Raw genomic sequence first — 15,884 nt, 5'->3', positions numbered from 1 at the left:
ATTGAAAATAGTACAAGGACAACATAACAAATGTTGAAAATGAGAAATTCTATTGGTTTTTGAAAAATATATGCCCATTTTGAATTTAATGCCAACAACACGTTCCAAAAAAGTTGGGAAGAATAATGTTTCTCAATGTAAAATAGCCAAGACCTTTTGCTTTTCATCATCTACGGTACACAATAACATTAAAGATTCAGAGAATCTAGAGAAATCTCTGTATGCCATCCAGACAACATTTCGAGGAAATGATTATTTCAGCAAGACGATGTCAAACCACATTATGCATGTATTACAACTGCATGGCTCCATATTATAGGAGCCTGGGTGCTGAACTGGCCTGCCTGCAGTCCAGACCTGTCACCCACTGAAAACATTTGGCGCATTATGAAACGAAAAATACGACAAACGAGCCCCGAACCGATGAGCAGCTGAAATCCTATATCAAACAAGAATGGGAAAATATTTCACTTTCAAAACTACAGCAGTTGGTCTCCTAAGTTCTCAAATGCTTACAGAGTGTTGTTAAAAGAAGAGGTGATGAAACAAAGTGGTAAACATGCCCCCGTCCCAACATTTTTGGAACGTATTGTTGCGTCAAATTCAAAATGGGCATATATTTAAAAAAAAAGACAAACAAAAAAAAAACAAAATTTCTTAAATTCAACATTTAATATGTTGTCTTTGTTCTATTTTCAATCAAATATAGGGTTTAAATGATTTGCATATCATTGCATTTTGTTTTCATTTACATTTTGCACAGCATCCCAACTTTTTTGGAAATGGGGTTGTATTAATAATTCTTTATAATGATAACTATATTCTGCATAAACGGCATGTAACACTGTTAACATCCAGTTATTGTTCACATACTTGGAAACCAAAATACTGGAAAACCGGTGTGTTGGCATGCTCCTTCTGGACAGGCTCAGCCATTTTACTTTCAGCTGGAGAGCAGACTTCACACACAAGTGGTTCTTTGTTTTATTTGTATGTGCTGAATCGGTATTGTTCTGTTTGTACAGTCAATAATTAAGTGCGATCTTTTCTACACACATTTTTGAAAAAGGGGGATGGTTAATCACATGAACCCGAGGAAATCAACAACAAATCAACTGTAGAAGGAGAACTTTGCGTGTTAGCGAGTTTTCTATCAATGTATAAAAGATGCACAAGGCATTTTTTCCACAAGTGCTATTTCTTTACATATATTCTTAAAAACACATAAAAGCAACAACAGCAATTAGAAATTGCATTATTAATAAAAAAAAGAGTAGCTACAACAGCAGAAATAGTCATGTTTTCTCCTCAGTCTTAAATTCTTAAATAATAGCAGAGCAATTAAATTCACATGGCATGTGGATGAAAGAACGATAATTTGCATAACAGTGACTCTTAGAGGGAAGTGATATGTCAAAAATATCACATCACGATACTTCACGACATTTTTTATGATACATATCATAATATTTTACAGACAGACACAATACACTAGTTGTGCCACATTTAAAAAAAATGCCTTCAAAAACTGGATTCTGTACTGCACTAAAACCAGTTAAACAAGACTAATTATATTCTCTTTTTAATGAAACATGCATTTAGTGTCTTTAAGTACTGATGATATACACCGCATGCTCAGAAAAGCATACTGTGAAGCATGATCAAATTTATCCTGATAATGATATCATCGTACTGCCCACCTCTATCAGCACTTATGCAAATTATCACAATATTCAATAATATCAATTATCATAATATCAAGGCTAATGGGAACACATCGTCGCTGTCGGACCAAAACCTCATACCTCCAAAAAAGTAACTTTAAAGGAGAAGCAAAAAACACTCTGAACTTTCAATGTAAGTTAAAGTAACAAGCATTCACCGTAATCCATTTTGGACCATTTCTGTTGATCTGTTCTTCATGAAATTCTGACACAGCGTAAAGGGCATTATCAATTTAGGTAAAAAAAAAGTTTTGCCCCAACAGTCATGATAAACATACCAAATCAATCCCGCAAGTACAGCACACTAATACTGGTTTATTTGACAATGTAGGGACAGTGTGTTAGACAGTGACTGTGTTAGAGTGCGAGCTTAAAGTGCCAAACATCTGCTGGCTGTAGGGATGAACAGGCAGGATTAACAATATTGTTGCCTGAAGAGTGTAGATCTGTAATACTCAAGCCTGAAAAGAAGAAGGTGAATAATACCCAGGCTGTGGATATTACAGAGTCTTCTCTTGCAGGGAGGGTTTTAATTCTGTATCACAGTGGCCTCCTGAGAGGAATGAGTAGGTTATAGAAGAGGGGAGAGAGAGGAGAGTGGATTGAGAGGGTGAGAGGTATGAGAGTAGAACAATATTTGGAGAGAGTGATGACAGTAGGTATAGAGTTACAAAGATACAGAAGGATTGTATAGTATACAGACAGACAAAGATGAAGTGATATAGAAGAGGGCATAAAATATATGGAAAGAGTTAAGAACAGAGTGATGCACAAAGAGCAGGCTGAGATAGAGAAATAGCAAGACAGAATGATGCAAAACAGCAGAATGATATGGGAAAAGATGGATTCAATCAGAAACATGACAAAAGAACAGACTGGAGCAAAATAAGGAGAGGATTATATGGATGGCAACAGATTGACAGCCACAGTAGAGAGAGGGATGAATGATACAGAGAAAAAGGGATCCGAGTGACAGAGAGTGATGTACATAGAGAGAGGTTGCTCTACCTTTTCCTACAGGCATGAGGATGGTCTGTAGTCCTGAAGAGGATCCACTGATGCTGAGCTGCTTGAGTTGGTTGGCTGGAATGGTCAGCACTGTCTGCTGAGAGCTGGACTGGCCTGAGTGGAGCTTTAACATGCCTAACGGAGGAGGAACACATTAACAAACATAAATATATAAGCACAGTATGCAAACTTTTGAACACCCCTGGTAAAATTACACACTTTGTAGATTTTCTAGGTGAAAATAAGTTAACACATCCTCTACAGAGAACACATTTAAATATGGCATTTTCTGCAAATTTTAGAGCACAGTTTTTAGTTACTTGCTAATTAACATATTGGAAAAAAATAAAACATACAATTTAAAATGTGCCATAGCTTTTGCACAGCTTTTGTTTTATTTTTCCCCAGTGTGTTATATTCTAACAATAAACAGTATTTGTGCAAAATGTCCAGAAGTGTGCTCTGTTATAGATGTGTAATTATTTTCAATTAGAAAATCAACAAAAAATATAATTTGACCAGAAGCGCCCAAGGCATGAACTTAACTATTTATATTAGTCTTGGGGAAAAAAATCAAGCATTTAAGGACAAGCTTGTACATTAAAAATTTCTTTAAGGTAAATAATACATTCAGTCAGGCAGATACTACTTGTGAAGTTTCTGTCAAAGCTGTACTTGTACTAGTTTTGGGGATTGTTGGAAGGCAGTTACTACTACTACTACTACACTAATTTAACTTTTACCTCTTCCTACTATTAACACCAATCAGCTACCCGATACATCGATAAGCCAAGGCATCATGACCACCTGCCTAATATGCTGTTGGTCTTCTGTGTACTGACGAAACAGCACAGACCTGCGATACATAAACTCTAAAAGACCTCTGAAGTGCCCTGTGGTGTCATTAGCAGAAGATCCCTTAAATCCTGAGAGGAAATGGGGACCTGATGCTTGATTAGATTAAGATCTAGGAAACGTGGTGACCAGGATAACACCCTGAACTCTTCATCTTGTTCCTCAAACCATTCCCGAACAATGTGAAGCAGTGTGGCAGGGTGCATCATCCTGCACTAAGAGGCCACTGCCATTGTTAAATATAACTGCCACGAAGAGGTGTATCTGGTCCGCAGCCAGATGTTTAGGTAGATGGCATGTGTCAAATTGATGTCCACATGGAGGCCAAGACCCAGTGTTTCCCAGCAGAACACTGCCTGGAGTTTTCCCACAGTGCAACCTTGTGCCACCACTTCCTCAGGTGAACAGCACACACGTACCAATCCATCCACATGATGTAAAAGAAAATGGGACTCATTGAACCAAATGACCTTCCTCTGCTCCAAGACCCAGTTCTGATGCTCGCGTGGCCATTATAGGCGTTTTTGACAGTGGACAGAGGTTGGCACTGGCACTCCGACCAGATGGTGGCTATGCTGTCCAATATGCAACAGAATTCAGTGCACTGCATGTTATGACACACATTCATCCTGTAACCATCTACAATTCGGTGACCTCATGCATCGATGAGCCTGTGGCTCCCAACTCTGTCGCTGGTCCGTGGTTTGTCCCTCCTTGGACTACTGTCCATAGGTATTCGCCACTGCTGAGCAGGAGCACCCCACAAGCCTTGCTGTTTCAAAGATGTTCCAACCCAGCTGCCCGGCCAGAACAATTTGGCCCTTGTCGCTCAGGTCTTCATGCCTGCCCATTACACCCACATCCAACACATCAATTATGTGAACCGACTGCATACCTTCTAATACATCCCAGACCTTGATGTACCTTTGTTATGAGATAGCCAGTGTTATTTGCTTCACGTGTGAGCGTCTTAATGTTTTGGCTCATCTGTGTATGTTTGTAGACATTTGCTTATTTAACATTTCTTCCGAAATCAAGGGTGTTAACAGGGAGTTTGTTCCCACTAGATGTTGGAATATTGCTGTAAGGATTTGAGTGCATTCAGCCACAGGCCACAATGCTTTTCTATAGAGGCCACACAGGCTGAGTTTGGGTGAAACTGAATGCCAGTTTAAGGAATGGGAGCACCTTGTCGCTGAATTCACTCATTAGAAGGGCTCTTTTGATACTTTTGGACATACAGTGCATATACATTCAAGCCTATAACAAGACTAGAAATGACTGGTTACCAGAAATTGCAGCAGCTGTTTTCCCACTGACTGTTGCTCCACCCACTAGCGACGCTGCAGTTACCAATGAGGGACTGGCACTTTTGGGCACACCCATTAATGCCGTCCCTGCACCTTTTGACAGACTGATGAGTGGCATGTTGACGCTCTTGCCGACGGTTACCATGTTGCCGGTACTTTTTGCTACGTTAGCTGCTGAGCTGGCACTCTTGGCGGCGTTGATCACTGCAGCCTGATTGGCTGCCATCAACACAGGGTGCTGTGTCGCTGCTTTAGCCCCTGAGACTGATGGAGCTGTGGGTGCTCCGGCTCCCTCTGCAGGCTTGAGGGTAAAAGAGAGGAAATAAAAGTTTAACTCATTTAAACAATTCTGCTTTATTTATTTATTTTTTTACAAAAAAAAAGTCAAATTTATGAAATTTTCCCCTTATCAAAAATTTAGTCGATCACCTAAAACATACTTGGTGTCTTTGGTCGGTTTGCACTGTAACTATATGGCTAATGTTGTTAACAACATGCTTAAGGACAGTGATTAGCAACATCCAAAACACCTATTCAAGCTGCATGACATGCTGTCAGCTGTAAAATATGGACAATAGTACAAATACATTTTTTCACATTTTCACAAATAATAGCATGTTAAAACAAACGCTAACTTGTGAACTATACGCTTCAAAATCTGTACACCATTTTCAATCTGAATCCTAATGGGCTGTTTGACCTGTATTAAATTGTACTAACCTGTATAAAATTTATATGCTATCTTATAAACGTCATTGTTGTTTTTGTAAATTCATTCCAAATTTGATGTCCGCAAAAGTTCCAAAAAAAGTTGGAACCGGAGCATGTTTACCGTGTTATCTTTCCTTTTAATAAAACTTATTACGTGGCCTAGTGGTAGGAGAAATGAGCCATCAAGCGGAAGGTTCTGGGTTCAAATCCCATGACTGGTATACCTGGTTGTGCCCTTGGGCAAGGCACTTAACCTCCTACTGCCCCAGACGGTGCTGCTCTGCTGGCGACGCTGTGCTACTCCCCGATTGGGCAGCAAAATAAAAAATTTTCTTTGTAGGACCAATAAAGTACATAACATAAATAATCGTTTGGGGACTGAAGACACCAATTGATCCAGTTCTGAAAGCAGAAATTTTTGAAATGTTCAAATTTTTCAGATGTGCCACCGTACAAGGCCTTTGTTGTTTTATTTCGTGCTTGATAAGATACACATTTTCATATTCTGGACAGCAGTTCTGAACTGCACTGACAGACGGTGTAATGGAAGGTGTTTATTGACAACAGTCTTTCCAAGTACTCTTGAGCCCATGCGGAGATAACCATCACAAAAGCATGCCTATTTTAATGCAGTGCTGTCTGAGAGGTCAAAGATCATGGGCATTCATTTTTGTTCTTTGGCCGTCCCTGAACTTTCTGCGTTCTGTTTGTTTGCATTTTACATATTGTCCAAACAACGCGACCCTAGCTGGACTAAGCGGTTAACAACGATGATGATGATGATATTGTCCAAACGTTTTGGAATTGGGTTTGTAGTTTAAATAATACACTATGATAAATTACAAAACTAACACTCCAGGCCGCCAGGGCTGAGGCCTGAGAACTGTATGAGTCCAGCGTGTCTCTCACCTGTTGCGAGGTTGGGGCAGCGGCAGCAGATGCACTCTGTGTAGAGCTGGTGGCCGTGATGATGCCTCCCGTCATCCTTAAGGTGGTAGTGCCCGCTTTGGACAGGTGTGCGGCTGCTGTTACTGCCTTTACTGAACCATCAGTCAGCTTCACCTGAGAACCCTGAGACCCGCCCACCACCTGCCAAAACAGCACAAAAAAATGAAGGAAGAGACCTGAGGAACCAAGGGTATTAATAAGATTTTAACCTAACACTACTAATGTGACCAATGATAAACGAAAGCGAATGTTGCCAGTTAATGTAATCAAAATACATGGATAACGTGTAGCAAGCAGCTATTTTACAGATGACATCAGTTCAAAGCTTGTATTACCCTAACTGGATTAGTATTATGACAATTTCACTATGTATAGATTTAACACATTTATTTCAAAGTAAGTCAATAATTAACAGTGCAATATATGTTTTATATTAGCACAGGCTAAACTGAAAAGCGCCATGAATGCACGGTTCACTACACTACAGAAAAAGATAATTGACTGCTCTGACTCACCCCTATGTGTTAGTACCCTAACCTTTCAGAACTGATAAGAATCAGTTCATTTTCTCAGGAAAGCCTGCAAAATATCATTCTTGTTCACACTAGTTTAAAATATAGAGAGGTGATGAGGCAGGAATTAACAGTCTCTTTCCTTCATATGTGACACCTGCAAGTCTATCAGCTTTGCCCTCCCTCCTGAATTTCACAACTAGTTTGAAAACAGAGTTTGCTCCAGATGTCTCCTGTATGCCCCCTGCCATCACAAAAATGTATTAAATACCATCACTAGCACACCTCATTTAACATAATGAAACATTTATTAGCCAAACCAGATAATGGATGATAACTACAATTAATATCTGGCTTCCTAGAGGAGAGGTTTTGAAAGGATTAAACACACATTGTGACATGTAAAATCACTATTTACTGTATTATTATTATTTATATTTATTCTAATAATTGTGTTTTCTGTGCAAAAAATGCTTACTGCCCAAATAAAGCTTAAATAGGTTTTTAATTTTAATTTGGCACAGTACTGTATGTAACATTAATGCTAGCTAGGCCAGTGAAATTCCAGTAAACAACTGGAACAACTTTTATGATGAAAATCTAACTAAATAATATTTCTGGGGCAATTTGCTAAATACCTCATATCTGTTGGGCTTTTGTACCAAACGTCTAACCCCATTATCAAAACTTTTTAACTAATTTCACTGTACAACTTACTACATACGCACAAACAGCTATTATCCAAGATCAATTGTTTCCAGGGCACTAAATCCTGGGAATGCAGTCATTCAGATACAATTTCAGAATTATTTAGATCATAGGCACTCAGTAAAGGTGCCAACATTATATTTGGCCCCATTATTAGGGTCCATCATTAAGCTACTCTTACGAACATGATCTGTCAAAATCACTATATTGGCCACCTTTAATTACCATTATGTGCTGATCAGTACATACTGTGTGAACATAACTGTATGTTTGTGTGTGAGAGTGCACACCAAAGGCCAGGGTTCGTAGGAGTGGGAATGTAGATATTTACCTTACATAACAAAGAACAGACTGAGCCAAAATAAAGAGTTTTTTCCTGTTAAATCATGTATTATTAAAAGCATGGCTACAGAACACTCGGAGCATGTGCACCTTAACTTAAATAATGGTCCCATCTGATATCTTTTTCTTCCTCAATCTGTGTATTTCTTTCTCTTGTCCTGAACTCTCCCTATTATCGTGGTAGGAGGTTATTAGTGTGAGATGTGAATAACAAGGTTTTAGTTTGGAAGTGTTCTGAAACTAAACTGACTGTTAGCTACATTAGCCTCATAGGTCCACGTTGGACATGCCTTGGGCCAGGAGAAAATGTGTGAATTTGTTTTTTTTTGTTTTTTACCAAACTGTTCCTTTTCTTAAACTAGGGCTCGACATGAGGGCTGTCTGCTTGTCTGAGACAAGTGAAAGCTTATATTAGACAGGCGCGTGATGAATTTAAGTAAATACGCAAGGAAAACCAGGCTAACAAACTAGTTAACAAAACAAAAAGGACTGTGCTCTGAGAGGACTGAGCAGCCTACTGTGACACGTGCACAGTGCTTACAAACAACAAATAAGTTTATATCTTCATCAGACTTGAGGGCTTCACTTTGGTGGCAGCAGCCAAGCTAATTAATCAGAATGTGTTTGAAACCTCCATAACCTGGCCAAGTGCCAAGTAAAACTTTGAAACAAGTCAATCTAAGAGCTTATACTGATACAATCTAAAATCTGAATCTAAAAGGGAACAAAATTTTTGTACCTCTTAGCGATTTAGCTGAGAGGTGTCTATATTAATTGATAAAGTAACCATCACACCAGGGCTTCCTCACACAAAATACAGTGCTCAAAGACATCATCATTTGTTTTTTTTATTTTTTTTAATTATTTAATTTGTTAATAGATTTGTTAATTTGTTAAAGTACATCACTTCAGCTAAAGTATAACTCAACAGTCAATCATTTGAGTCCAACTGAGCAGAAAACAAACTACAAAACATTCACCTAAACCATTTTATTTCAAAACAAATGATTGGACACTGATCCAAATGCATACAGGGTCAAACAAGAGATCTTCAATGTACCGTTGAACATGCCTGACTCTAACATTCTGATAGACAGAGAAAGTTAGAAAATGAAGAAACTTGAATACTGACAAAAAAAAAATATACTGTCTCTTGGTAATAAAATGAATGTGAGAAAGATTACAAATATGCTGAAAATTTCGATATCAGGAGTGAAAAACTTACTGAATTTGTAGAGACAGGATGTTCATTGCTCTTGTATAAAAAAACTAATCTCTCTCTCTCTCTCCCTCTCACTCACTCCTGAATCTCACTGTTTCTCACACAGACACATTACAAATTGTTCAGTTCCAGTTTAGTAATGTTTTAATAAACGTATGCAACACAGCAGTCATTAGTGAACGCTGTTACTGACGTTTTTCCGCAAGTGATTTTAGCCTTTGCGCAAGCATACTGTGGATTTACAAGTCCCCCAAAAAAGCTTAATATCAAGCCCTGCTTTAATAAGTTAACATGACTTTGAAACTGTGTTAATTAATTAGTTTTGGTAATATGGAACACTGAACCGTTAGGAGCAAACACAGTTATGAAAGAGAGACAGAAATGGAAAGAGAACTGAGTGTAAATTAGGACTCAAGCTTCTTTGCTTTAGTGTAGGCACAGGCATTAGGCATTAGATTTATATCTGATGATCAGACCAAACACAAACATTTCTGTAGATGAGTGCGGGAAGCACGCTGGGGGCAGAACAGAGGGAAGCAGAGAGACAGAGAGTGAGCGTGGAAGAGGAAGAGGGATCGATATGTTGATTCCACAGCAGAGAGTGTCAGCGTAAACAGAGAGAGAGAGAGAGCGAGAGAGAGAGCATAATGGTGTCCTGAACTGACAGTAACATAAACAGCAACTACTACTAATAACCAGTTCAACACCAACATCATCATCACAGAGCTATCAACACATTAACACTACAGTAACAGTGTACTAGCCAACAGTATACAATCAGTATACCAGCCAGTATAATATAATACACCTACACAAATTAGTCCTTTACAGATACTAGTGTTGTAGCCAAGACCCCTTACAGGCGAGTCAGAGTTAAGACAGAGACTTGGACACATTAAGTCCAAGTCAAGACCAAGACTCTAGTAGAAGAGTCTAAGTCAAGACTGAGACAAGGGGGAAAAACTCATCTGCAGTTCATTGTACATTCATTATACATTATATATATTAGACTTTGGCGATAGGGCGATGTAACTGGATATCGTCGATGATGGACAAGTAAACCAACAGCGATGTGTAAAAAGGTGATAATCACCATTTTAGTAAAAGAACTGGGGGAGAACTTGAGAGGACTACTGTACCATTAAACAGCCTGAAAAATATGTTGGGAAACTGGGGCTCAGGTTCATGATGATGCAAACAGTGTTTTATTGATTTATTTTTATTTATTATTTCATCTCTTTAATTTTTTTGTAGGAACACTTCCTCCATAATGTTTTTCCAGTAAATAAAATGTTTAAAGGGTTAGGCATGGTTTGTTAATGTTGTTTTTGTTGTCAGGTCTGGATTTTAACCCAATTTTCTCCCCAATTTAGTCGTCGCCAATTCCACCCGCTAGTTAGGACTCCCCCAGTCACACGATACTATCAACGCTAGGAGGGCGAAGGCTAGCACAGGCTTCCTCCGAGATCTGTGAAGCCAGCCACCGCTTCTTTTCCAACTGCCGCTCACGCAATGTAAGTGGACAGCTGAACGCGCTCAGACGAAAGCGCCAACCGCCAGATCTGTTACGTCAGCTGACAGACGCCTGCACTGACTAGCATCACGTTAAGTGATGGAGGGAGAAGGAGGGGCCATCCAACCCGCTCAGAGAGAGCGAGGCCAATTGTGCTCTCTTGGACTCCCAGCTACGGATGGCTGTAGCATCACCAGGGATCGAACTCGCGATAGGGCCAACGCTTAGACGGTTGCGCCACTCGGGAGCTGTCAGGCCTTTTTTAAACCTTACTTGAGTATAAATATGGTAACTGCCTCAATACCAACCAGTGTAATATGAATATCCTTAAACCAGCTGGTCCTAGACTAATATCGTGATAGCAGTACTGAATTAACCAGTTCTACATTAAAAATACACTAGCCAGTTCCAACACAATGCTAAAGGCTACACACTAAAACTACACTAATCAGTGCTAAACTGACTCATACTGACCTGCTCTACTACACAAAAGAAAAAAAAAAGCCATATAGCTTAGCACACAAAACGCTGCTTCTAACATCAAGAAATGTCAGAACTTATGTTTTCATGTTCTTTTTGAATCACTAACAAACTCCTTAAGACCCAGATGCAGTCATCAAAGACACACCAGCGTCTGAAACTATCAAAACACTCAAGAGTACGTGGGGCGCAATAATGATGCTCTGGTTGCATCAATTTTAGATGTTACTTGATATCTATGTGGAAAAAATTAAAACTTAGCTAAAAAAATGTCTGTATGAACATAAGCAAGAACACAGTGTAACAACCGATATGTGAAAGAATACTATTTTTTACATGTACTGAGATCTGTGTACATATACAAAAAGCCTTTAAAGGAACGATTTGACTAACAATCTAAATTATACCAGATGTAGTTGACCAAGATATTTGCTGTCTAAATTCTGTTTCTTCTTGAGGCTAACATCTATATATTTTCTGTAAATACATCCTCAAAACTACTCTCGACAAAAACTGCATCCAGGTCTTCATTAAGGTCACACAGATTTGTTGATATTCATATAAACAACTCATCATGACAGACATCTCACAATGGTCAGTGCTGTTCATAGATCTAACTCATTTTCACTGCGATATGCTCCTAACAGTAGTCACCACTTTTCACTGGTAACAGTGACTGATTTTTATAGATCTATTTTTTTTTTCCATTGTTACTCTGATAGGCCTCTCACAGTATCTGTTAGCACTGGTTAATAGAAATGCTTCTGTCTAATAACAGGCTGGTTTCTGTTTTCACCTTCTCCATATTTAATATTGTATATTAATTGTAAAATCCTATCCTTTATTCATGTTGGCATTGCTGCATTACTCTTTTGCTATCCAGTATCGGCCAGAGGACAACAAGTTCCACTTTTGAGTCTTGGTTCCTCTCAAAGTTTCTTCCTCTTGCTCTTAGTGAGTTTTCTTGCCACTGTCACCCTTGGCTTGCTCACTGAGGCTTGGACTCACACTTTCTGTAAAGCTGTTTTGTGACAATATCTGTTGTAAAAAGCACTAGATAATTTTTTTTTATTGATGTGGTTTAGAACACAGTATGACAGTGAACTTTAAAGAAAAATGAACAAAACGTCACTGCATAGCTGAACACTGCAGTCAGCCATTTTACACAATAGCTATTATGCAGAATTCTGCTTTCCTACGCAGAATCCGACTCCCCTTAACGTGCGTGCATGTCACACGGACAATAACGTCAGATTACACTCACAATTTATGTTATTTCTATTTATAAACATATATCTTCGGATTTAAATTACAAAATAAACCATTTATAAATAGAAACAAAAGAAATTGTAAACATAAAGTGGAACACCCATATGCGGGGGAGGGGGTCAGATTTCAATACAACATGCCAGCACATTGGAGTTTTGTTCATTCCTTAATCAGTCATACTGTGTCTTAAACCACACTGACAGTCTGTACAACTTTAATGAAGAGCTGGAAGTAGTTTGAGTGACTTGAGAGAAGTTTAAAGGACATATTTACCTAGAGGATTTGGGGGACTATTTATTTTGTGTTTTTTAGCAATGTTATCCTCACAGCTCCAGTGCTAAACTGAAAAGCCAAAAATATGTCTTGGCTGACTGCCTACATCTGGGGTAGGCTCGCATAGTTTTGAAATTTTCTGCCAAATCACTCCTTTAAAAGCAAAACTATAAAGGATAAAGGAGCCCTGCGTTGTGTTTAGCTTTTTTCTGCTCTTTTGTAACTCAGACGGTTCCTTCATGTCACGTACCTGAGCCAATATAGCTGCTTTCTGCCCTGCTGTGACCCGAATAGCCTGTTGGGTAACGGAGGCGGGGCTTGACACAACATTACCAGAGGAACTGGACCCGCCCTGTTTCCCCGAGCCCCCCGGCTGGCCAACCAGAAATGTGCCCTGGAAAGATCATTAGGGAGAGAAGTCAACAAAGTACACACATACAGTCAATGACGTGTGTGCGTGTGTGTCAAAAGACTGACAGGGTCTATTGGTCTGACCTTCAGCTCCAGCAGCCCTAGGCAAGGGCTAAAGATTACACACAGTGGACAAAGAGAGAGGGGAGAGAGAGAGAGAGAGAGAGAGAGAGAGAGAGAGAGAGAGAGAGAGAGAGAGAGAAGTGTATGGAAGTACACAGTGCAGTTGAGGGTGATACATTGCTTCATCCAGTATACATGTTAAAATGCCTCTTAAGAAATGAGTTTTGACATAATCTTTAGACTGGTATGCCAAAATAAGTGCAGATAACGCAACACACACAGCACAAAACAAGCTTAACCCTTTTAGCTGAATGGCTGATTTACAGACATTGTTTTTTGAGCCACAAGTAAAAATAAACACACAGCAATCCCACAGTCTCTTTCCAGTGTGCAGTCAGTTGCAGTCTGAAGTAACCAGGACCATTTTGTTATAGAGAGACACTAGAGTGGAAGGAACTGACGTTCTCTCGGGGTTAGCCTAGCACGGACACCAGTGCTCATGTCACACTTCTGTTTTTCTCTTGCACCGCTTGCAGCGCTGTCTCCCCCCTGGTCAGCTACAACAGAGTAACATTTGGGGCATTTTTGTCAGGCCCAGAGAAGCGACTGAAAGCTTGCATATAAGCACTGGGTTACGGGTAAGAAAGCGATACTGACACAGGTTTATTTACTTCCTATTTTGCACAACAAGAATATTTTAGATTTACTTCAGCTGAAGGGACATCAAGTGAAGGGACATCCCAAAAATACTGAGCCACTGTTAACTTGCAACAAGAGATCTAAAATAGTTTTATTAGTAAAATACATGTAAATATACCGTGATAAATACTGAAACCATCATAAATTTCCAATTACTACTAACATTTCCTTTCTTAAACTTAGACATTATAAAAGCAAGAGAGAAAGTTTAAGAAAGTCAAACAAAAGAACAAAGATCCACTTTTTAATTACATTCCAGCACAAAAAAATGTAATTCACACAGCTAAAACAGTAATAGTGACCATCCTGACACCTGCCTGTAATTTTGTCCATTTGTATAGAAAACAGTACGTCAGAAACCACAAACAATCTATCTGAAACGACTTGTCTTAAGCATCATGTTAAGTGTGTATTGATTTAAACATACAGAACAATGCTAACTGGTTGGGTATATGTGTTTGTTACTTACTAGCTACATTAGCCTCATAGCTTCAGAGAAAAACTGAAGAGGCAAACTTCAGACACCAAACATGTCCTGGCCGACTGACCAGAGTATGTGAGAAGAGTGGAGCGGCAGACATTTCTGCTCCTTGCTCAAAACGTTCTGTAATTACTTCGACTCAATTCCACTCTTCCACTCTGGGTTTTCTATTTCCCATTCCTGGCTCACACATCTGAGAAAACCCACTCCATATGATTAATTTTCATGACATTTATTTTATGCCTTGTATGTATGGACAAGACACTGTGCCCTACTTTTAATTAATTATATTTTTCCCGTAAATAATTATAATTTATGCACAATATTATACGAAAAACTAGTTAACCATTCTGTGCCATACAGGCTTTTTTCGGTAAGTGTGGATGGGCTTTAAACAACGGCCTAACCACAAGCCAGAAAACAGCCTAGGGTAGACAAGCGCACACGGTTTTAATACGATCTTCTTTATCATTCCTGAAGCAAAATGGACAAAATGAGACTAACTGTTGTACTAACTAACTGTTTGTACCGGTCGGTGAGAATTTTCAGTATGTAGGTCTGCTGACAGTTCTGCTGTGTATGACTAGCCGTCATGTGCGAGCTGTAACGGTCATGCTGCCGCCTCACTGATTGTAGAGGTGGTCAGTGTGGAAAAAGGTCTGGTTTGTGGGATGGAGTGGTACTGGAGCGTTTTTGGAACCAGAGAGAACTGCAACGCTCTGACTTTCTAAGTTGCTCCACGCTCTGTGCAAAACCACGCCGCTCCACTCACATACTCTGCAACTGACTGTGTATGGGGTGAGGGAAAAACAATTGTTTTTTATTATTGCTTTAAAGGCACCCAACAAAGATGGCAAGTAAGATCTAGGGTGGCTAGAATAAAGGAAGAGATTCATTTCAAAATGCGGTTTATGCTTATGTAACAACTGGCCTTTGATATGTCTTTAATCAAACTCTTCGCATATAGCCAACAGAACAACACCATCATTTACGCCAGGGAGTAAGTATGCCCTGAAACTTCAACCAACAAAAACCCAAAGACTGTCATTAGTAAAACATGCAGCTTATTATATAACTGAATCCATCTGAGCTGTGTGTTGAAATATAAGGGTGCTATGAACGAAGTGGGGAACAGCATTAATGCTCCTTGTAATGATGTTCACTTCTTGCTGAGCTGATGATGTGCTCTCGGCCAGGGCTAGCTGCCATAATGCAAGCTGAAAGTGACATCCACTGACTACACGGCCAAATTTTATGAATTTTGATTTTAGGTATGAAAGGACTAAAATGTACTTCTGATCCAAAAATTATACGCACATTACAGTTTTCATGCTCATGTCAGATTTAAAAGAGAA

General features: G+C 39.2%; 1 protein-coding gene across 2 annotated transcripts in view; it reads right to left on the bottom strand.

The window, feature by feature from the left end:
* yeats2 (YEATS domain containing 2) overlaps window positions 1-15,884 on the bottom strand; it is a 79,277-nt gene that overhangs the window by 18,905 nt on the left and 44,488 nt on the right. For both annotated transcript variants that reach the window (XM_036556167.1, XM_036556168.1), the window contains exons 18-21: window positions 13,126-13,269; window positions 6,518-6,697; window positions 4,877-5,198; window positions 2,733-2,867 (exon numbers count right to left, since the gene is read on the bottom strand). In XM_036556167.1, coding sequence (XP_036412060.1) covers window positions 2,733-2,867; window positions 4,877-5,198; window positions 6,518-6,697; window positions 13,126-13,269 — 781 coding nt within the window. The remainder of the gene's footprint in view (window positions 1-2,732; window positions 2,868-4,876; window positions 5,199-6,517; window positions 6,698-13,125; window positions 13,270-15,884) is intronic.

This window comes from Colossoma macropomum, unplaced genomic scaffold, assembly GCF_904425465.1.
Source record: "Colossoma macropomum unplaced genomic scaffold, Colossoma_macropomum, whole genome shotgun sequence".
Taxonomy (NCBI): domain Eukaryota; kingdom Metazoa; phylum Chordata; class Actinopteri; order Characiformes; family Serrasalmidae; genus Colossoma; species Colossoma macropomum.
This window is presented reverse-complemented; position numbering and strand designations above follow the sequence as displayed.